Source organism: Manis pentadactyla, chromosome 15 (genome assembly GCF_030020395.1).
Source record: "Manis pentadactyla isolate mManPen7 chromosome 15, mManPen7.hap1, whole genome shotgun sequence".
NCBI lineage: Eukaryota > Metazoa > Chordata > Mammalia > Pholidota > Manidae > Manis > Manis pentadactyla.
Window position 1 is genome coordinate 47,143,688 of NC_080033.1, and position 24,238 is coordinate 47,167,925.

The 24,238-nt window shown below is 39.9% G+C and overlaps 1 protein-coding gene, 1 long non-coding RNA gene and 2 pseudogenes across 3 annotated transcripts in view; 2 read left to right on the forward strand and 2 right to left on the reverse strand.

The window, feature by feature from the left end:
* Nucleotides 1–21,857, reverse strand: LOC130681168 (uncharacterized). Its single transcript, XR_008994218.1, has 3 exons — nucleotides 21,620–21,857; nucleotides 350–6,586; nucleotides 1–319 (listed from the first exon to the last, which is right to left on the reverse strand). It is a non-coding gene; the product is annotated as an uncharacterized LOC130681168 (long non-coding RNA).
* Nucleotides 14,377–14,477, reverse strand: LOC118918784 (U6 spliceosomal RNA; annotated as a pseudogene).
* The window catches only part of GINS3 (GINS complex subunit 3), a 12,994-nt gene continuing 10,612 nt past the window's right edge, over nucleotides 21,857–24,238 (forward strand). For both annotated transcript variants that reach the window (XM_036897952.2, XM_036897953.2), the window contains exon 1: nucleotides 21,857–22,152. In XM_036897952.2, coding sequence (XP_036753847.2) covers nucleotides 21,967–22,152 — 186 coding nt within the window. In that variant the 5' untranslated portion in view covers nucleotides 21,857–21,966. The remainder of the gene's footprint in view (nucleotides 22,153–24,238) is intronic.
* Nucleotides 22,558–24,238, forward strand: part of LOC118918607 (dehydrodolichyl diphosphate synthase complex subunit NUS1-like) — a 9,054-nt pseudogene continuing 7,373 nt past the window's right edge.

Below are 24,238 nucleotides of genomic sequence, written 5' to 3' on the forward strand. Positions count from 1 at the left end.
TAGTATTTAGTCTTTCAGATTGGCTTATTTCACTTAGTTATATGTATTTGAGATTCCTCCATGTCTTTTCATGGTTTAGTAGCTCATTTTGTTAGCATAGAATAATAATCTATTACCTGGACATCCCACAGTTTATCCATTCATCTACTGAAGGACATCTTGGTTGTTTCCATGTTTAGGCAATTATCAATAAAGCTGCCATAAATACCTGTGTGCAGGTTCTTGTGGGGCCACAGGTTTTCAACTCATTTGGGTAAATAGCAAGGGGTACAAGTGCTGGGTCATATGTTAAGAGCATGCTTAAGAGTTTTATAAGAAACTGTTGAACTGTCTTCCAAAGTAAGTGGACCATTTTGCATTCCCACTGGCAATGAATGAGAGTTCCTACTGCTCTACATCTTTGCTAGCATTTGGTGGTGTTTCTTATTTTGGACATTCTAATAAGTATGCAGTGGCATCTCATTGTTTTAATTTGCATTTTCCTGAGGACACATCTTGTTAAGCATCTTTTCATAGGCTTATTTGCCATCTGCATATCTTCTTGGTGAGATGTCAGGTCTTTGGCCAATTTTTTAATTGAGTATTTGGTTTCTTATTATTGAGTTTTAAGGTTCTTTCTGTATTTTGGATAACAGTCTTCATCAGATATGTCTTTTGAAAATATTTCCTTCCAGTTTGTGGCTTGTCTTCTGATTCTCATGTCTTATACAGAGAAGAAGTTTTTTTTTTAGTTTAAGTCCAGCTTACCAGTTCTTTCTTTAAAGGATTATGCCTTTCTTGTATTCCAAAAAGCAATCACTATGTCCATGGTCATCAAGATTTTCTCCTATCGTATCTGCTAGGAGTTTTATGGTTTTGCAGTTTACATTTCGAGTTAATTTTTGTGAAAGGTGTGAAGTCTGTGTCTAGATTCATATTTTTTACATATAGATGTCCAGTTGTTGAAAAGACTATTTGTTGAAAAGACTACCTCTGGTCCATTGTATTGTCTTTGCTCCTCTGTTAAAGATCAGTTGGTATTTTTATGTGGGTTTACTTCTGGGCTCTATTCTGTTCCATTGATCTGTCTATTCTTTTGCCAATACCACATGTCTTTGTTGCTGCAGCTTTATAGTAGATCTTGAAATCAGGTAGTATCAGTCCTCCAACTTTGTTCCTCTCCTTCAAGATCATGTTTGCCATTCTGGGTCTTTTGCCTCTCCATATACATTTTGGAATCAGTTTGTTGATATCTACAAAAGAGCTTGCTGGGATTTTTTTATTGTTATTGCACTGAGTCTGTAGGTCAAGTTGGGAATAACTGACATCTTCACAGTATTGTCTTCCTATCCATGAACATGGACTCTCTCTCCATTTATTTAATTCTTCTTTGGTTTGTCAGAGTTTTGCACTTCTCTTACATAGATCTTGTATATAATTTATTAGATTTATAATTAAGTCATATTTTGGAGGTAGCAATATTTATAGTAATATATTTTTAATTTTGAATTCTACTTGTTCATTGCTGGCATACAGGAAAGCAATTGACTTGTATATTAGCCTTGTATCCTGCAACCTTGTGATAAGTTTTATTTGTCCCAGTTTTTCTTTCTTTCTTTCTTTCTTTCTTTTTTTTTTTTTTTTGTGTGTGTGTAGATTCTTCTGAACTTTCTGCATGGCAATCATGTCATCTGTAAACAGACAGTTTTGTTCCTTCTTTCCCAGTCAGGATACTTTCTATTACTTTTATTGTCTTACTGCATTAGCTAGGAGAGCCAGTAACAGTATGATGCTGAAAGAGTGGTAAGAGGGGACATCCTTATCTTGTTCCTTTTAGTAGGAAGCTTCTAGCTTCTCAGAGACTTTTTTTATTTGAAAAATACTGAACACAAAAAGTTAAAATGATCCATAAAACCTGTGTGTGTAAAAACTCTCCACTCCTCTATCTTCCTCCCTTCTTCCACTATCACCTTCCCTTAAGGCTATCACCAATTAATATTTCTGTGTATTTCATGCTGAAATTTTTCTTATATATTCTCACATATACTTTTTGAAAAATACAGATGGAATTGTGTTATATTTGTCTGCAACTTGTGGTTTTTTAGTTAAGTGTATATGCTGGTCACTAGCTTTCTAAGCCAGTGCATATATATTTATCTTATTTTTTAAATGTCTGCATAATAGAGGAGGATTTGAGGAGATAGTGTCTAGGATTAAGAACAAGACCTGTTTTGATATTTTTAAGATGTAGAAATGAACATTGGAAATGTTTTAATTACCTTTGGCTACTGGGGTGTGTTTTTTTTAATGCCACAGCAAGCTGAGAAAGGCATTGGGGACCCCAAGACTTGTTCAGGTTACATTAGAGAGATCCCCAAGGCAGTAGGGTGGAGGATAAGATTCATGGAAGATGGTGTTTAGACTAGAAAGGGAAAGGAGAATAAGGACAGAATATCTCTGTAGAAAGAGAGGGAGGAAAAATGCAGCCAGCAAGAGAATCTAAAAATCAGTGCTAAAGGCAAGAGAAGTGCCAAGGGAGAGTGCTATCCTGAAGTGCAACAGGAGAGAAAAATGTCAAGAAGAATGGAGTGGCAAACAGCATGCTTGAGAGAAGCCAGGCAAGGTCTGAAAAGGGTCCTTTGGATCTAAGAGATCATGGGTAATTTCAGTGGCATTGAGGGAGCCAGGCTGCAAGAGGTAGAGATGTAAGGGTGGAGCAATAGGGTGACACAGCAAGTACTGAGAAAATTCATTCAAGTTGAAAAGACAGCAGTTAAGCAGTGACTAAAAGGTTACAGGGATAATTTTGAACTCATATCATTGTTATATTTAGAGAGAGGAAAAACCAAAGCTGAGTCCTTTTCAATTTTATGAAATCAAACTGTCAAGTTAATGGAGCTTCACAAGTGAGTCAGACCCTATTAGAGCACATGTTACTTGGCTGTTACAGGTACCCAGCCATGACTCAGAAATGCTGACACAAAGCCATGTGGGACCATATATTACTAAGCATTGCCTATGCATTGTCAATCAGTGATTTAAAAGCTTGCACAGCAGGCCGAATGGCCCAGAACTATGGAAGTTATATTTCCTTTTGTGGAAACTTTGGGAACCTGTATTTGATTAGAAAATGCCTTAAGATTATAAAAACCAGTTCATAGATACAGAAAAGTTGCAGCTTTCTTCATATCTAAGCCTAGGGGCAAGAATGACTCAGAAATGTATTGATTCAATTCCATGGAGTATTTTTTTGGCTTAAGAAATTGATCTTTCTAAAAAAAAAAAAAATAGATGGCAGAGTGATATAGTGGTCAGGAGCACAGGCCATGGAACCCAAATGACTTATGTTTGAATCCCAGGTCAACCTCTTAGGAGCTTTGCAATTTGGGGCAAATTCCTAATTTGTAAAATGAGAAAAATAATTTTAAAGTCCCTTATACAGAGGGTTGTTATGCAGTCCAAATCAGACCATGCATATGCAGCACTTGGCTCCGTGTATAGCACCTAATAGGTGCTCAGTAAACACGAGCCAACATTCAGTTCCTGAGACCTGCAGGTAGACACTGGTAGAGAGGGAAATGCAGGCTGAAGTGCTGAAGGCAATAATGACTGCGGCTCAGCTGGGAGAGGAGAGGATACTGGGAGGAAATCAACAGGGAATGAAGGAAGGTAGGGTGGAGTGAGGTATGTGGATCTTTGGTTGGGAAAAACGAAAGCAAGACTTCCAGATAGTATCAATATTTTATATATATTGATAGGAGCCTTTCCTATGCTTTGCTAAACCTACGACAGAGATGTCATCTAGGCCACGCTTTCAGTATGAAGTGACAAAAACGCAACTTCAAGTGTCTCAAATTAAAATTGCACTATACGAGCTCAACGGCCCTGGAAACCGAAGTGGTGGCTCTGGCCTAGCTAGATCCAGTGCCTTAAAGAGGACCAGCCTTACTCACCCCTCCTCTCAGCTCACGTGTCTCCGTGGGCTCCCAGGTTCAGCAGGTGCTCCCCTCTCGGTGGCCAGCAGTTCAGTTACCTTCCCAGCGTCCCCCACTAGAAAAGCATGCTTCTAGTCCTGGGATTGGTCATGTTTACTTACACACCCATCTCTTTACCCTAGTCGCCACCGAGGATTGGGTTGGGAGGTGCCATTCTGATTGGCCAGCCTGAGTTCTGTGAGTTCCACCCAGGTCAACCTCGCAGAAACCACATGGACTAAGAACGGGGAAAGGTGGTTCCTTAAGGACAAATCAACAGGGAGTAGATTCTGAGCAAGCAAAACAACTCATGTCCTCCATCACCTCCGTCTCAGAGGTTGCAGATACTTTTAAATATTTTCAGTTCAAGAAATTAAAGGTCTGAATAAATTCTTGTGCATAGTTAACAGACTCCAATCCTCTACGGCAGAGTTTTTCAAACTCACCACTATTGACCTTGTGCAATGGATAATTGCCCATTGCAGTCAACTGTCCTACGCATGGCAGGATTTTTAGCAGAACCCTGGTCTCTACCCACTAGAAGCCAGTGCACCTACCTACCTTTCCCTTCCTAGTCTGACAACCAGAACCAAATATCCCCTGAGAAGCAGTCACCCCCTGCTGAGAACCTCTGCTGTAGGCTATGTGATTTCCCAGGGTTTATTTTTATGACAATAAAAATTATGTGGATAAAATCCAATTTTATCAAGTGATTCTAACCACAGCAGATTTCTCAGTGAGAGAAATTGGCTTTAGGGAGTTGGGGGAAAAAATCCTGTCCAAGTAGCTCTATTATGAGAATGTAGTCCTTGTGCGATCCAAAGAAGGCTGAATCAGCAATCCTGAAGGGTCCTTCTCAGCCTCTTCTCCCCCATGCTGTTTCTCTATTTCTCCACCCCAGTATCCAGTGCCAACTGCAGCTAGAATTTGTGTCGATGAGAGTAAATAGGGAGGAATCTGATTAGTTCTGCTCAACTTTTCAAGCCATGTCCCCAAGTCCTGTTCTGCTTGGACCAGAGGTCTGCCCAACCAATCAGCTATATCCAGGGATGGAGGGAAAATGGGATCCCATGTTTCAGAATCTCCCCCTTCAAACAATAGGAGCTGAAGCCAGGGAATCCTTCATGTATAGGACCATGGATTGAGTGAGAATGCAAATCAAAACACATCTACTATATGACGGACAGGTGGAGGGGAAAAGCACGGAATGTAAGACATGGACGATTCTCAGTTAGTCTGGCACTGACTCGGGTTTTTTTCATTAAAATTTTGTAGTGGTAAAATGTGTGTAACAAATGACCATTTCAACAAGTTTAAGTGTACAGCAGCATTAAGTTCATTCTGTTATGCTCTGTGTACATTAAGTAATACTGTGGCATTAAGTATATTCACATTTTTTGTGCAACCATCATTACCATCATCTCCAGGATGTTTTCATCTTCCCCAGCTGAAACTCTGCATATACTAACGAACACACTGGTCCTGTAGTCGCTGGCAATCACAAAAATTTTATTTTTTGTCTCTTTAATCTGACTAATTTAGGTACTGCATATAAGTGGATCATACAGAATGTGTCCTTTTGTGACTGGCTTATTTCACTCAGCATAATGTTCCTCAAGGTTCATCTATGTTAGAGCAGGTATCAGAATTTCCTTCCTTTTGAAGGCTGAATAATATTCCATTGTATAAATACATCGCTTTTGTTTATCCATTTATTTGTCAATGGACACTGGGGTTGCTTCCATCTTTTGACTACTGTGAATGGAACTGACTCATTTTTTTTAAAGAAACCCTAATATTTTCATCTTAAAATAGGGAGTGAATATTTTATTTGGTCTTATATTTTAGCATTAAACAGAGATTTCCATGTCAAAAGCATCAGGAGTGTACAGAGCTGATGATTCAGGGCACTGACCAAAGAGCATTCATAAAATTATATATCTTACCTTTCTTTTTCCAGTTTTATTGAGATATAATCAATACATTATTAAAAAATCATACATATTTAATACATACATTTAATGAGCTGGGATATATCCATGTATCCATGAAACCATCACCACCTTTATCAAGGAAATAACATGTTCATCACTTCCAAACGTTTCCTGTGTCCCTTTGCTTTTGTGTGTGTGGTAAAAATATTCAACATGAGATCTACCCCCTTGAGTTTTTAAGCACGCAACAGTATATTATTAACTATAGGCACTCTGTTGTACAGCTGACCTCTAGAACTTATTCATCTTTACATAACAAACTTCATACCTATTAAACAACTCCCTCTATCTCCATCCCCCATTCCCTGGCAACGACCATTCTATTTTCTGTTCTATAAGTTTGACTATTTTAGAAACTTCATGTAAGTGGAATCATGCAGCCTTTGTCCTTCTGTGCCTGACTTATTTCACTTAGCATGTCTTCCGAGTGCATCCATGTTGTCACAAATGGTAGGAATTCCTTCCTTTTATTAAGGCTGAATAATATTCCCTTGCATGTATGTACCACACCTTCTTTGTCCATTCATCTGTCAATGAACATTTGAATTGTTGCCATGTCTAGGCTACTGTGAATGCTGCTGCAATGAAGGTTGGATTGTAGATTATCTCTTCAAGATCCTGATTTCAGCTCTTTTGGATCTATACCCAGAAACGGAAATTATGAGATATATGGTAATTCTATTTTTAACTTTTTGAGGAACCTCCATACTATTTTCCATAGAGGCTGCACTGTTTTACATTCCCACCAACAGTTTCAATATCTCCACATCCTTGTCAACACTTCTTTTGTTTTCTTGAGAGTAGCCTTCCTAACAGCTGTGAGGTGATATTACATTGTGGTTTTCATTTGTATTTCCCTGAAAATTAATGATAGTGAGCACTTTTTTTGTATATGTGTTAGTCATTTGTATGTCCTCTTTGGAGCAATGTCTATTTGAGTTCTTTGCCTATTTTTTAATTGAGTTTTTAGTTTTTTGCTATGGAGTTGTATGCAACACCCCTGTATGTTTTGGAAATTAACCCCTTATCAGTTATATGGTTTGCAAGTATTTTCTCCCATATCATAGATTGCTTTTCATTCTGTTGATTGTATCCTTTGCTGTGCAGTAGATTTTTAGTTTGACATAGTCTCACTTGTCTATTTTTTTTCTTTTTTAGATTGAAGTATCGTTGATATACAACCTTATATTGGTTTCAAATGCACAACACAGTGGTTCAACAGTTATCCATATTATTAAATCCTTACCCCCTCTAGTACAGTTACTATCTATCAACATAGTAAGATGTCACAGAATCATTGGCTATATTCTCCATGCAGTACTACCATCTTACTTGTTCATTTTTGCCTTGGTTGCCTGAGTTTTTGGTGTCATATCCATGCAATAATTGCTAACAACGTCATTAAGATTTTCCTCATGTTTTCTTCTAAAAGTTGTATAGTTTCAGATCTTAGATTTAAGTCTTTATTCTGGGACTGGCTCAGTTTAGCACTAGAAGTCCTGTGTTCTAAGAAACCCCTTAGTCCTAGACAAACTGGAACAGTTGGTCACCCTAGATATGTACCCAGCTAACACACCGGAAGCCAGGGTACTGGCATAAGCAGGCAAGGGCAGCCCCACCATGGAGCTCAGCCTGCTCAGAGCATGATCTTGGTGTTCCAGGAAAGGTGGCCCTTCCTGCACAGCCTCTGAGGACTGAGCAAGCTAAAGAGAGGTGGCTTTCAGAGGTCCCCAGTGGAATGTCCAGCCTCAGTGACAGAATGCATGTCCAAAGGGGACATTGAAGATAACTCTCTCTCACACACATTCACATGCCACAATTTTCGGTTTTGCCTAAGCCTGGCCTTATTTGTAAATACCAAAGTGCATCAAAGATCTAACTCCTGTAAAGCTAAGAAGATTTTCCATTAACAAAAAACTTTATTAAAATCATGCATTTTCAAACAGATCCTACCATTTGCAACAACATGGATGGAGCTAGAGGGTATTATGCTCAGTGAAATAAGCCAGGCGGAGAAAGACTAGTACCAAATGATTTCACTCTTATGTGGAGTATAAGAACAAAGGAAAACTGAAGGAACAAAACAGCAGCAGAATCACAGAACCCAAGAATGGACTAACAGTCACCAAAGGGAAAGGGACTGGGGAGGATGGATGGGAAGGGAGGGATAAGGGCGGGGAAAAAGAAAGGGGGCATTACGATTAGCATGTATAGTGTGGGGGGCACGGGCAGGGCTGTGCAACACAGAGAAGACAAGTAGTGATTTTACAGCATCTTACTACGCTGATGGACAGTGACTGTGAAGGGGTATGTGGGGGGGACTTGGTAAAGGGGGGAGCCAAGTAAACATAATGTTCTTCATGCAATTGTAGATTAATGATACCAAAAAAAAAATCATGCATTTTCAGTAAACCTGAAATCTATTTCTTCCCTTGGTTTGTGCATTATTTCTTAAACACACTAGCTGCCAACGGTCTCGCTTTTCTATGTATTTTTTTCACACTGTATTGCTTGCGAGAAAACTGAATGCTCAGTTTCTGGCATTAAACACATTTTTTGGTATTCCTGTCAGCATAACGAACAAAGCTTCTGTTTTTCATGGTCTGCAACGTGGCTTGTTGTGTGTTGAGAACAGGAACAGTAGGTTTTGGGGAGGTGCAATGTTCTATTTGCATTGGTTTCCCAACTGCTAAATGTTGACAGATTTGAGCATCTTTCAGGTCTGACGTATTTTAAATCTTTGATGGTATTAGAGATGGGGAGAGGAAAGAGATTTATTAAAAATAAGTACTTGATCTGTTCATCATGGAATCAAATCATACTCTTTGGACTTTAACTCTCATGTTTTCAATCTCAGCTGTGTGATACTGTCTTAGGCCTACTGGTAGTGTAGGATGCAGAATTTTTTAAAGTCCATTTTTATGGACTGTTCAGTTAATTTTTCTACTTTTGTTAAATAAAAACCTTTATCTCCTAAAAAGAGGTTCTACCTATAAATATTAGGTGGAACATGATCAGATGTAAAGAAGCTGAAAGACCTCAGTAATGATGTAATATTGACCATCATAAACTGAGTGAACAGGCAACTGGGCCTATTTCTAAAGATCACACAGCCACTGGTAGCTTCACTTTGAGGAATCAGAATCGTCAGAGGGGTGTTCCTGGCTCATGTAAGCGTGGGCCTTCGTTACCTTCAGCACACCCTCCAATTCAACATGTTAATACATAAGAACACCTACGTGGCTGGGACTGATGATTGATTTAAAATTTTAAATTATGTGTAATGATATTTCAGAAGATAAAAGCTTCCCCTGGGGCTGAACTATGTGGCTTGGAACAGTCAGGGGGCTGTCTGCACAGCCAACTGCAGAATGTTGACAAAGGTGCCTTTTTCAGTTCATGGGGTGCAGTGGTACCCCTTGCACCCCAAACTTATAAATTAGGAGACGCAAGAGGCCTGACAGGGGTGCATGCTGCTGGCACTTGCCCAGGAACCATTCCTCCTCCTCCCAATAAAAGTCCTGATTTCTCCTCTTCAAAGGGACATAGGATCTTTATGGTACATAAAATGATGGTTTATAAGTGCTTATCTTTACTTTCACTGCAAAATACGTACTTATTTAAATTTTACATTTACTTTATATTTTAATTTCTTCAAGTTTTTAACGTAGAAGTAATAGATGCATAGGTATAAAATGTCAGACTGTGCAAATGATTATGCAGGGAAAAGTGTCTCCCTCCTCTCCTGATCCTCAGTCTCTTGGATCTCCTTCCTAGAGGAAGCCTGTTACCATTTTTGTTATTATCTTTCTCAAAGTATTCTATGCAAAGACGAGCATATCTATAAATAGAGAACCCCATTTTTACAAAAATGGTAGTATGCTACACACATTGTTCTTCATCTTGTTTTTAAAATTTTTTTAGATAATTGTAGGTTCACGTACAATTTTAAGAAGTAATACAGAGAGACCCACGTACCCTTTACCCAGTTCCCCACCAAGGCAGCATCTTGCAAAACCGTTCTACAATATCACAACCAGGATGCTGACACTGACACACTCCATCCACCTAAATCAGATTTCCCCACTTTTACTTGTTTTTCCCTTTGTGTATTCAGCTCTATACAATTTTATTAGATTAGTAAGTTTGTATATCTACCTCCACAGACAAGATACAGAACAGTGCCACCACAGAGATCTCATGTTGCCTTTATAACCATACCCTACTCCTTCATATCCCCTCCCCCATCCTGAACCCCTGGTAACCACTGTTCTCCATTCCTAAACTTTTGTCTTGTCAAGACTGTTATATGTGGAAACATCCAGTCTGTAACCTCTTGTTATTGCTTTTTTTCTCCAAGCATAATTTCCTGGAGATTCATCTAAGGCGTTGCATGTATCAGTAGTTCATTCCTTTTTATTGCTGAGCAGAATTCCACAGTATGGATGAACTCCATGGTACCACCATTTGTTAAGCCATTAACCACTAAAGGGAATCTGGGTTGCTTCCAGTTTGGGGCTATTATGAATAAAGCTGCTGTGAACAATCACGTGCATGTTTTTGAATCCACATAAGTTTTCGTTCCTCTTAGATAAATGCCCAAGAGTACAATCACTGGGTCATATGGTAGTTGTACATTTAATTTTATAAGACATTGACAAATGTTTTTAACCATTTTACATTCCCATCAGCAATTCTGATTCTTTGCATTCTTTCCAGCATTTGGTGTTGTCATTGTTTTTCTGCAAACAGGGACAGTTTTGTTTCTTCCTTTCTGAGTTGTATGTCTTTTATTTCTTTTTCTTATTTCAGTGGGGTTTTTTTTTTCCTCATTTGAGAATGTAACTTTCTGATCATGAGGTTTTCAGTTGAAGGTCTTCTTCCTCCTTTGTTTTTTTTAATGGTGGACAATTTGGTGTCAAAATAAAAAAATTCTACAATTTGCTTAGCATCAATGACAGATATTTGATAAATATAATCACTGGTTTTCTTTAAAGAATGTCTTAATCCTTTGATGCTGTCAAGAGCATTATGCACACTGAATTTGATTCCTGCATCATTTGGCTTGTGTCACTAATTTTACGTAGTCTATCACCAAAAATTAGTACCAAATAAATAAAATTTAAAGTCGATATTTTCAGAAGTATATTTTTGGCTTGCATTCTTTACCAATTGTCTTTATCAGTTATCATTATCTTTATCACTAAAATTATCACAGTTAAAAAATGACATAATATAATTTGGATATCACGTCAAATCAATAATGAATCTACCTCATTCTTTTTAATCATTTTGCAGTATTCCATTGTGAAACTGCCTTAATTAATTTTACAAGTGCTCTGTTGATAGGTTTAGTTGATTCTAACCTTTTAGATACTTCAGTGAATGTCCTTGTACATATCTTATAAATGTGTACAATATTGTAGAAAAATATCCTAGAAATAAAATGGCTGCATCAAAAAGTATGTTTAGTTTGTATTTTAATAGTGGCTGAATTGCCCTCCAAAGAGATGAAACCAATTTACTATAGCCTTATACAACACAGTGTCTTCTCAAATTTTATAAATTGTTGCCCATCTGATAGGTGAAAAAAAGAATTTGCTTTGGTTATGGTTGCTGACGTTTAAGATGAGTTTCAACATTGCTTAAAATGAAATGAAATTTATAAAACCAAAAAGTGACTTTCAAAAAATAGAAGAGCAATATGTGATCCTTCATATATCAAAGTTAGATATTACTATTTTTTATTTAATCCTGTTCTCCAGGATGTATTTCTTTTTAATGTAGCACTCATTATACAACTCTTTCATGTATATTGAAGGAGCTTTAGTAGACGCACTTTAGCCAACAATCACCAAACACTGGTATATGCCAAGAAGAAAGCTACTGTCTTCAAGGAGTTTGTGGTCTAGCAGGGGAGTCCAAACAATTTCACTATAATACAGTAAGAATGAGTATAACTGTTTCAAGAGGATACTATCTCTATACTACAAATAAAAAAGGAACTAAGCTGAATCTAAAGGTGAGAAGACTTTGTGAAGGAGAGAACCTCTGAGCTGAGAATTAAAGGAGGAATAAAAGACTGGCCAGGTGAAGAGAGGAGGAAAAGTTATCCAAGCATAGGGAACAGCATGGGCAAACACAGAGGCATGAATGAACTTAAGGAGTGAGGAAAATACCAGGAATTCAGCATTGCTAAAGGCACAGGCAGAGGATTAAGCCAAAGCTACAAGCAGGAGACCAGTCAGAAGCAAAGTTTTAGGCTGTCTCCTGCAGGCTGTAGGAACCATTAATGGTTTTAGGATAAAAAGATCAGATTTGCATTTAAATTGCTTATTCTTTCCTTGTTGTGCAGGAATAAATAAATATTAGAATAAATAGGAAATCAGGTAATTACGACTTTTTGGTGTGCCTGAAATATTTCATAGTAATAAAAACTGAATGTGGTTGTACATTAACATTTTTTCTAATCATGGCATTGCTATTTTTATTCCTTTCCTATTACTGCTTAACAAATTACCACAAGCTTAGTGGCTTACAACCATGCAAATGCATTATTTTTTAGTTGTGGAGGTCAGAGTCTGAAATGGGTCTCAAAGGGCTAAAATCAAGATGTTTTATATTGCCAACAGTTTTCCAAAGTAGTTGTACCATTTTGCATTGCACCAGTGATTGCTGAGGGAGTTCCACTTGTTTACAGTCTCATTAATACTTCTGTCCCTTTCTTTTTAGCCATTCTAGTGGGTCTTACGTCTTGGTTTTATATTGCATTTCCTTGATGACCAATGAAGTTGGGAATTTTTTGATTTTCCCTGATTTTTTTCCTCACCTTTTTATTACAAAATTTTCACATTCAGAAAAGTTAAAAGAATTACATAATGAAGAATTTAATACCTAGTACCTAGATTTAAGCAATTGTTAAACTTTTGCTATATTTGGGGTGTGTGCATATGATTGTTTTGCTGATCCGCTGAAAAGTAAATTACAATCATGACACTTTATCCATAATTACTTCAGGAATATCTCCTAGAAATCAAGACATTTTTCTATATAACATGATTGTGTCTAGCAAAATTAGCAGTAATTTCCTAAAAACGTTATCTAATAGTTGTGTTCAAGTCTCTCCAGTTGTCTCCAAAGTATTTGCAAGCTAGTTTTTTGAACCCGAGCCAATCAAGGTTGACTTGTTGCATTTGATTACTAAAACCCTTTGAAATGACCTACCATCTTCCCTCACTGCCCCCCCTCCACCACCACCATGACATTGACTTTGAAGAGCTAAATTCTGTTCCAGTTGTCTATATAAAGAAATTTAAAAATACTCAAAAATTTTAGTGGCCTAAAACAACTACTTATGTCACAATTTTGTGGATCACAGTATCAGGCAGGGCTCAGTCAAGAGATTCATCTGTTTCACATGACACTGGCAAAAGCCACTTGGTGGTATTCACTGGCAGATGGACTGTCTAGAGTCCAACATGGATCTGCTGTCAAGTCTGGCACCTTGGTTGGGAGGGCTGGAAGGCTGGACTCAGCTGGAACTGCCCCCCAGAGCATGTCCATGTGACCTTGGAGTGGCCAGTTTTCTTATATAATGGCTCATGGATCCTTGGTGAACAGGACAGAAACTGCATTGCCTTTTATAACTTAGCTTCAGAAGTCACATAGCATCATTTCTATCATGCTGTATTTGTTGAACTAGTCACAGAGAATTTGAAACTATGTTTTAAAAACTATCATGGTCTGCCCTCTGGCCACAAATTATTTGCCTTTCTCTCACATGCAAAATACACACACCCTTTCCCATAACTCCTCCGAAGTTTCATCTCATTATGACATCGGGGTCAGGCTCTTTGAGATATGCCTTTCTTTATCTTGGGCTCCTTGTGAGACTGCTGTTGGCTGTTGGACCACATCTTTAGGAATATTAGAAGCACTACTGTCTAGCTGAGAGGAGCTATGAGGCATCCCTTACGACTCTTAGAGAGCTCTTTGTGTACCTGACAGGGTTATGAGGCACCATCCTAAGTCTTTCTGAGGTCATAAACTTATGTCTTCTAGTCATGCATCAGATTCCCTGAGACAATATTTTATTAATATCCTTATACAGGGCTCCACATTCTGATTCTGTCTACTTGTTTCTTCTTGTTGAACTTTTCCTCAAGTTCCCCCTCACTTACTCCCATCTCTCCTGTAAAGTCAAATCTAGTGGCTTGACTGGTTCAGGTTAAATACTTTGTCAAGAACACTCCTGGGTGATTTGGCACATATTATGTCACATGATATCTACAGACACTCCATATCAGGCTGTCCTACCACTATTGTGGCACGTTTGATCACTTCCACATGGTGGTGACTTCCAGATCTTTCCACTGTTAGAGTAATTTTCTTCTTTGTGATTAGCATGTAATCTGTAGGGTGATACTGTGAAATATATGAGATGCTTCACAAATTCACATCATCCCTGTGCAGGGACCATGCTAATCTTTCTGACATCCTCCCCATTTTACTCTGTGCTGTGGAAGCAGGCCTTGACCTGACTCTCCTGAACTGAGTTCTTCCATCTCTTGCCCAGCACCTCCTCCTGCTCCAGGTATCTGTTGACTGAGCTGAAAATATCCCTGAACTACTCCAGTTTCCTTAGTAGTAGGTTGTGCCTATCGAGGTCTAAGCTGTATTTTTCTTCGCTCCAGTTTTTCTATCAATCTGATCCTGTCTGCTTTCTATCTTACAGGAACTACTATATCCTTCTGATCTTCCAGTGACACTCTGTTGTTTTCCTCTGTTTTTTTGTGGGTTTCATGTATACATATGAAATATCTACAAAGAGATAGAATATGTAGATTCAGCAGATTTGAGGCAAGAAATAGGAAGGTTGATGCATGTGGCTGTATCCAGCAGACATCTCTAGCTAATATTTGCTCTTGGTAAACCATATTGTAGGGAAACAATGATAAAGTGTCAGAGGATGAAGATGGAAATCAGATTGTTATGGCCTGAACTGTATCCCCCCCAAATTCATATATTGAAGCCTTAACACCTAATGTGACTATATTTGGAGCTAGGGCCCATGAGAAGGTAATTAAGGTTAAGTGAGGTCATATTCCTATATGACTGGTGTCCTTATAAGAAGAGACACCAGGGATGTGCATTCACAGAGAAAAGGACATGTGGGAACACAGCAAGAAGGTGGCCGTCTGCAAGCTAAGAAGAGACCTTAGGAGAAACCAGCCCTGCTACCTTGATCTTAGACTTTCAGTATCCAGAACTATGAGGGACTTTCTGTTAAGCCATCCAGCATGTGGTATTTTGCTATGGTGGCCTTAGCAAACTAATACACAGATCTTAGAAGATGCATATGACTTACCTATGAGTTTAGAATTTATTCTGTAAACAAAGCAGGGTTATAAGCAGGGAAGTAACAGAATCAAATCTTTTGGGTTTGAACATCACTATGATGGAAATATGAACGAATGTTGGAGCAAGTAGAGAGTAAAGGCAGAGAAACACCAGTCAGGAGGCATTTTAGGAGTATGGGTAAGAAACGATGAGGGTTTGAACAAAGGCAATTGGACCAACAGAAGGATGCTACGAAGGGAGCATCAGCAGAATGTATCGCCTGGTGGGATATGGAGAGGGGAGAGAGAAAGCAATACTGAATTCTTCCCAGGTTTCTGAGTTGCGTAGTGATGGTGCTGGACATTATATTCTACCCAGCCTCCTCCTTCCCAAAAGCACCCAAATTGTGTCCCAGGAATTGCCCCCCACCAGTCTTCCTGGTTGTGTAGCCCATGCACTTGGGGGAAGGTAACTTTTATACCAGCTTTAAAGGTGGGCCTTGACTGACTTACACTGACTAGCATGTTCCACCTCTCCGGCTATAGCTTTTGGTTTTGGTTCAGGAGAAGCATGTGATCTAAACCTGGCAATGAGTACAAATGTCAGAATTCCTGGTCAGAACTTTCTACTGGAATACTGGAACCAAATGATCTGCCCCACTGGACAAGAAGAAGGAAGCCTGTAGACTTGATAAACATCTTTCTTGTGACCCCAGGGGAATAAGCCATAAATTGAAGCAGACCATGTGAGGAACAAAGCAGATCCCCAGCGAGAGCACGGGCTGCTGGAAGAATGGACCATGACATCCTAGACTCTCCAGGTATGCCATCTAGGAATCCTCTTGTCACTTAAGCCAGCTTGGATTGGGTTTTCCTGTTATTGGCCACATAAAGATACAGGGAGTCGCGTGGATGGTGGAGCCACTAACTGGTACATGCAAGGCACAAAGAGGAGCTGATTTGAAAGAGAAGAAGTTTTTTCCTGAATTTTCACAATCCTACATCTTTGCCTGAAGATTATCCTTGGGTCAGGAAAGACCGTCTCACATTTGTGGGCCTCCTGTTCACACTCAGAGGCCCCACGCTGGTGCTTCTTCTTCTGAAAGCCTTTGTAAACCTGTCCTCTGTCCAGGTCAGAATTCCCAAGTCCTTCTGAGCACCCATGACATTTTAGATATGGCTTTATCTTAGCTTTTATGGTGATAAATTAGGAACCTCCTGTTCCTAATTCCTCCACTGGGCACCAGCCTCCTAAACTCCATATTCTTGTCCACGTCTGCAGCCCCAGGGCATCTAACAGGCATCTTGATGAACATCTTGATGAAAAAACAACAGCTGCCCCCATATTCTCCTCAAACTGATGAATTTACTTACCACTCCGCCCCCTTTAGACTGAGAGGAAATTCTAGCTATCAGATTATGGATTAAATCATATAATAACTTACCAGAAAAAGATGAAAACAGAGGAATGAAAGGAAGGGGTATTTTTTGAAGCTGGGAATACAGAAAAAGAAAAGTTGGATTAAACAAGTACCTCTATTATAATGATGTGATAGCTGCTTCTTCGCCAAGTTATAAGGGTCACACACACACACACACACACACACACACACACACACACACAATCTCTCAGAATACATAAGATGGGGGTATAATTTTGCTGGTACTGCCGAAGACTGTGGGAAGAATCTAAAATCGGCTCTACCCACACATAAGGTCGCATCATGCCCATCAATTTATTTTGATATCACTGAAGGCGTTTTGGAGCAGTGCTCAAGAAATAGCTCAACCAAAAGAACATTTATATTATGTAAAAATGAATTCCAGTGATTTAAATCCATTAACCTTACATAATAAAATTTCAAACATAGTAATGGTAATTCAAAAATTAAAAAAAAACTTTAATATTTTGAACTCATAGGAGATAATTTCTATCTGAAATTTTGCAGATAATAATTTATCACCTTCAAGTCCATTTAGAAACCTAAATTGGTGGAAGGGAGTGGGGGGTGGGGCACTAGAGTGTAGTGTAGTCCAGCCTCAATCAATGGTGATAATAATGAAAACTGATAGCTATTTAACGAATGTTCACTGAATGCTTACTACATATTGTTCAAGGATACAGCAGTGAGCAAACACATCTGAATAATGATCTTAAGAAGGACATATGAGTCCTGACTACAGGCCCTGAGCTAACTGCTCTGCATATATGGGTTCATTCATTCCACTCCCACCACAATCGTGTGAGCTACTACTATTATCCCCATGTTATGATACAGAAACTAAGCTTCACCGGAGGTCACAAAGCCAATTAAAATGATGGGAGCTGTCAGATTCCTAACACAGCAATCAAGTATAAATGGCTGCTGTGAATGTTTCCCATGTAGGGGACAAAGCCATTTTAAATCCTGTTTGCCCTTTTTGTTTCGCATTCCATTTTTACAGTCGGTGTAAAGGTAAAGTTCAGTGTAGTTCAACCAAAACCTCAACAAATGTAAATTAGGGGGCCCAATCAATGAGCTGTCATCATGGCATCATTCAGACCATGACTATGGAAACCTGTGTGACCTTGGCTGTAACTTAGCCAAATATTTTGTCCAGTGATTTCAGGGTTTCACTGCTACCTCCTGTAACTGCTATAATTTCTGTATTCCACCTGTAATATTTATTATTTACTTAAAATTGATTCATTGTTTTTCCTTAATGTTTCAAAGGAAAATAATATCACCTCTGAAAATAAAGGACCCCTAATTAATCCAGCAGATATTTATGGGGTGCCCAACAGGCATAGGGAGTGGGAACATAGCAAGGTAAAGTATACCACAAAGAATCCACACTCTTGTTCTAGCAGGGGTGCCAGCAAAATATATAGTACCTTAAAGAGTGATTAGTGCTGAGGGGAAAGAGGGAGGGGGATATCAGGTGTCAGCAGGAGGGGGTTAACATTTTGGATAGGGTGGCACAGAGGGCCTCACTGAAGTGACTTTTGAGTAAAGATCTTAAAGGGACCATTCACGTGGAAACCTAAGAAAAAGACATTCAGGGAGTGGGAAGAGACAATGCAAAGCCCTGAAGAATGAATATCCTTGGGGTTTTCAAGGAACAAGGTCATGGGCAGAAGCAAGATTAGATAGGAAGCCTCTGCAAAATCCAAGCAAGAGATTATGGTGGCTTGGAACAGAGTGCTGAGAAATAGTCAAATTCTGGAAGATAGAGCCAACATTTGCTAATGGGCCCTTTACAGAGTGTAAAGGGAGGGGAATCAAGGAAAACCCTCAAGCTTTTGGCCTAAGCAGCAACTGGAAGGAAGGAGTCCAATACATTCTTTTTTTCTTTCTTTTTTCTGCCCTCCCACCCCCACCCCCAGATTTGCATTTCTGTCACTTGTGTCACAGCCTCCGGACTCAGTGGAAGAAACTTAGAAAGACTGGTGTTCTAAAGCACAGACTTAAAGCTGCTTGCAGCCTTGTTTAGCTAAAGTCTGTGCTACACAGTTCTATGATTCCACAATTTTGGAATGATGACCCTGGAAACAAATACTCCATTTTTCAGAGGTCCGGCAGACAACCTTCAGAAAACTGAAATTCTGTATGTTGTAAATATATTGAACATACTCTGAGTATCATAAATATACTGAAATTCTGCTTAGATGGATTGACTGGGGACTAAGGAACACAAGCTTTCTTAGAGAAAAGAAACATTCCTGGAGCTTAAAATTTATAAACAGATCTATACTGGACAAATGGCATGCCACTTTTGTCAAATGACTTAATGCAATTGTTTAGCGTCATATGCTTAAACTTTAATTTCACTTTTTCTGGCTTACTCTTTGGTTCAAGGAGAGGACAGATAAAATAGAGGAAAAATATACAAGCAGTGAATACTAGTTTCACATGCACAAGACATTAAATAAGAAAAACAAGGTAATCTGATTTTATCTTAAACACCAGCCTATTACTTTAGTACTAAAATAACTGTGGTATTTGAGTTTAGAACCAAACACTCAAAATATTTCCTGTCTTTGGCACTGATGAACCAGTAATCATCCATCTTAACTGTTTCAACATAAAAAATAGCTTAGTCTCCTTGTCAGTAAATAATCTGCACTGACTTCAGTTAGACAAATTAATTTACATTCCTATTCCAAACTATGTCCAGTATGCTACATCCATTTCATCAGAGAAACTATAAATTTTGACTATGAATTATGTTTACTTTTGTATTGGATGGTGTAGCAAACTGAACATTAAAAATATAAAGAAAAAGACTCTCATGTAACTACCTTTAAATAGATGCCTAACTAAAGGTTCAAGGCTGGTTTCCCAACTGGGCTGCAGACTTGCCTGCCTAGTGGCTCCTAGATTCCCTGAGGGTCAAACTGAAAACATCTTTTGCCTCAAACTACCCACATTCCTATGCTCTATATATATTAATGACATCTCCATCCACCTGGGTAACCAGGTTAAAGTTTTAAATCATCTTTGACCTCTCTCTATCCTTTACTTCCTATATCCAGTGAGTTGCCAGGGACTGCCCACTGCACACCTTCAAACTGGCTTCCCTGCATCTAATCTCTCCCTTCTTCACCCCAATGCCAGAACTCTCTTCTTAAAGCTCTGATTAATGTTATTAATTGCTAAGAAAAAAAGTACACATTTCCCCCTATTTCCTATGAAATAGCCTATACTCCTCAGAACAGCACTCAAGGCTTTCCACAATTTGGCCCTGAGTCCCCCACTGCCTCTTGTTTTAATTACACCCAGGATTTAACTGACAGAGGTGACTGAGTGATCACACTGAGTGGTCTGTGCCGTTGACAGAACTGCTCACATTTCCCAAGAGAAGGGAGCACATCACACCACACAGGTCCTCATGGGAAAGTACCAGGGTCAGTCAGGAGGCCACAGTAAGGCAAGAACATGGTCCAGATCCTTCACTGTGGTTTCTGTGGGAAGGAACAGGCAAGACAGTGGGAAAGTGTGGGTAAAATTGTAACATTTCCAGAATATCTCGCCTGGTTTTAGTATATGTGCATATTGATAGGCATACAGAGGTAGAAAGAAGTATGGCTGTAGTACATTTGCATCTTTCCTCAGTGGTGGAGAAGTTCATCTCCATATCAGTGGGTGATTACCTGGGCAACAGAGGGCTTATCTGTACCTGAGAGGTGAGTGGGAGGGCCGGTGTGGTTGCTGCTGGAGCAGTGAAGAAAGAGGGCCTGGGAATGCAGTTTGTGAGCAATAAACCAATTTTAAGCTTTATTTCTCCCTTTGACTGATTTTGGTTTTTAGAGGTATTTTGCCCCGGGATTTCCTTTCCCCGCACTTACAGAAAGTTTGAACAAGTGTAGGACTGGATAGTTTGAATGACGTTGGTGGGCTCTGGGCTTTAAGGGTGGTCTCTCATTGTCCAGTATTTGGCCCTGGGGCGATTTAGGCCGGGGAAGTACTGGCTTGATATGTGAGTTAGATAAAGGAAGTGGTTGGGGATATGGGCTTTGAGGGTTGATTTGGGTATGATATATTTGCAGGCAGGTTGTTTGTTACTTTAGGAGTTAGCCCACCCAGGCACGGACAGTTCCTCCCCAGAGGCCTTAAGGCTCCAAGATGTCAAAGCATCATTAAATACAGAAAATAAAAAACATGACTAATGCACATCTCCCTTCCCAAGAACCCTTTGCTCATAGCTCTAGTAGCCCCAGAAAATGCTTTTCTATATCAGTTCTGCAGTGCATCTCTCAACACTGCCACCACCAGAGCCCTGACAGAAGAGGTACCCCAAGTGTGGTACTGTGTAACCATAATACCTCCCCTGCGCCCACCCATCCCACTGGACCAATGATGGCACCTGACATAGGCATCCAATCAGTAGGGTGGGTGGCAACCTCTGACCGGTGGCCTGTTTTAAAAAGATAAACTGGGCCAAACAGACTTCCTCTTTTAAGGATTTAAATTAAAAGCCACAAAAGAAGACTGCGAGTTGATAGTAAGGTGTGCTGGGAGGCCATCAAGTAGACTCAGAGCCTTTGTGAGCCTCCTAGTCTAGTTAGTGCTCCACCCCTCCTCCCACTCCATCCCATACCTCCTACAAAATACTACAAAAGCCCAAATAACTATCTGGAGCTAGTGCTGGAGATTTTGTTTTAATGTTTCTTCCAAGTACCAATATTAACGGAGATGCACAGTGACAAAACTATAGTAAAGAGGTCTGACTTGATCAGGCCTGGGGTGGAGGGCACAATGATGCTCATTTGTAAGCCCCCAAACATGATGCAAAGTGTTTTTAATTTCACATAAACATTTAAAGGACCACGTAGACACAATTTCGTACATACGCATTCTGCAGCTTCAATGGGCATTTCCAGCTTCTTTTTAAGGTTCCCACACTGGGCTACACTCGGCAGTCATAAAACTTCTGGTCGACCTGCCTACTGCTCACCCTCCAAGAATCGCGGCGGACCAAATCCGCAAATTCGCAGGCTTTGTGGATTGCTTCTGCCTGGGCGGACTCGCACGGATCGACTGCTCCGGTCTGGCCCCGCCTTCGGAGCGGGAAGAATTTCAATCCCGGCGGCTGCAGCGACCTCTCAATCCTCACAGTGCTGACCAGCTCCTCCTCCTCCTTTTACATCCCGGGCTTCCCGAATAGCGCAGTGGAAGCAGAGAAGCTCGAGCCACCGCCATGTCGGAGGCTTATTTCCGGGTGGAGTCGGGGGCGCTGGGGCCTGAGGAGAACTTTCTTTCGTTGGACGACATTCTGTTGTCCCACGAGAAGCTCCCGGTACGCACAGAGACCCCCATGCCTCGACTCGGCGTTTTCTTCCCCGAGCGGAGCCGGGGGACAGAGACTGACAACACGATTCCTCAGGTAAGTCTTTCCGCGCGGACTGTCACCTGGAAAGGCTGCGACGCCCGGCTTCCGCGCTGCCCTCTGGGATTTGTAGTCCCGGGGTGGGGGCGGGGCCGTGCGCGCCGTCGATTCCGCTCCCAGGTCCCAGCGCGCGCCAGTGGCTTCCGGGCTTGGTCTGCGCCGCCCGACGGAAGACAGATCTGTTCGAGGCCGTCAGGCTCCTTCCAGCACTGATTTCATCTCTGAATCTGTCCGAATTCAGCAGTCTGTCCCCACACCCCATGTGTTGAATGCGTAAAGACTGGGTTGTGAAAACTTCAGGGTCAGGGTTGTGGGCACGTTTACCTTAAAACAACAGCTTTGGATTCTGCAACACCTGCGCTAAGTCTGGGAACCGCAAATCGCTAGATTCAATCCTACATAATGACGGACAGCAGCCGTTTTCTGAGGGCTTTAGTGCCGGCTGGAGTAGGGAGTGTAAACTTCTCCATCTATTACTCCTATAATCTTCATCAACCCTACGATTAGGTATCGTTACGTACAAGGAAACAAGCGTAACTTGGTCAGGGTCCCACTGTAAGTGGTGAGCTGGAATTTGAACTTGGGCTCTACGACTTCAGATACAAGTTTGTCCCAAGAACATGAGTCTTAATGGTTATTTCCTCACCTAAAGTTTGTTAGGAAGAATGTTTTTGGTCTGTTTGTTTTGAGTTTATTTAAATTAAAGTAATACATTCAAAAAGTTTTAATAGTCAAAGCAGTACCAAAAAGGTTTATAACAAAAATAACAGCCCCTGCCTTGCTTTCCCCCCACCTCTTTTCAGCTCTAGGGGGTCTGTCCTCTATGTTTAGTAGTTTCTTCAAGATTCACCTACATATTTCTAACTGATAGTCTTAAACGTGTCTGCTTGATTTTTTTTTAAATTTAGATATAATTTACTGACTTTACATTAAAGTAGGTAAGGGTTTCCTTTTCTTATACATTGGTAAACAGATGTGCGGCCCATGCTTTTTAATACTTCCTTCGTTTTCCCTAATGTCCTATTTCTGTGCCAGGATCCCAGCCAGGGTACCACACTGCATTGAGCAGTCATGTCTTTTTAGGCCTCTCTAGTCTGTGACAGTTTATCAGACTTTCTTGTTTTTAATGACCATAGCAGTTTTGTGGGGCACTGGTCAGGAATTTTGTAGAATGTTCCTCAATTGGGACTTGTCTGATGTTTTTCTCATAGTTAGACCGCGGTACTGGGTTTTGAGGAGGAAGAGAATAGAGGTAAAGTGCCATAGTGCCATTCTCATCACATCATGCCAAGGATATGTAGTATCAACATGCACATGGATGTGAGCCTTGATCACCTGGCAGAGGTGGTGTTTATCAGGATTCTTCACTATAATGTTACTCTTTTTTCCACTTTTCCATACTGTACTCTTTGGATGGAAGTCATTATATGCAGCCATACTTAAGAAGTGGGGAGTTATGCTCCACCTCTTTGCAGGCAGAGTGTCTACATTATTTATTTGGAATTCTGCATGGGAGATGTATGTGGGAAGGTTTTTAATGACACTTAATTTAATTCATAGGTATGACTATTTAGATTGTCTACTTCTTCTTGTGTTACTCTTGGTACCTTGATTTTTGTCCCTAGGAATTAGACAATTTTCATCTAAATTTTCAGATGTAGTGGTTTAATGTTTAAAATATTCTTTTACTATCCTTTTAACATTTGTAGGATTGTAGCAGTGTCCTGATTTTTATTTTTGATATTGAGAAATAATGCTCTTTCTTAATCAGTCTTGCTAGTTTATCAATTATATTGTTCTTTTAAAAGAACTAACTTGTGGCTCTGTCAGTTTTCTCTTTTGTACCCATTTTCTAGGTCATTAAGTTCTTTATTCTTTCCTTCTACTTTCTTTGAACTTAATTTTCTGTTGTCCCTCCATTTTGAGATGAGCCCTAGGTCACTGCATCTGTGAGACCCTCTATGTGTTTTTAGCTGTACATTTCCTCTAAGCACAGCTTTAATTGCATTCCAAAAGTTTTGATTCATTGTATTTCCATTATCAATGAGTTCAAAATATTTTCTAATTTCCATTGTGATTCTTC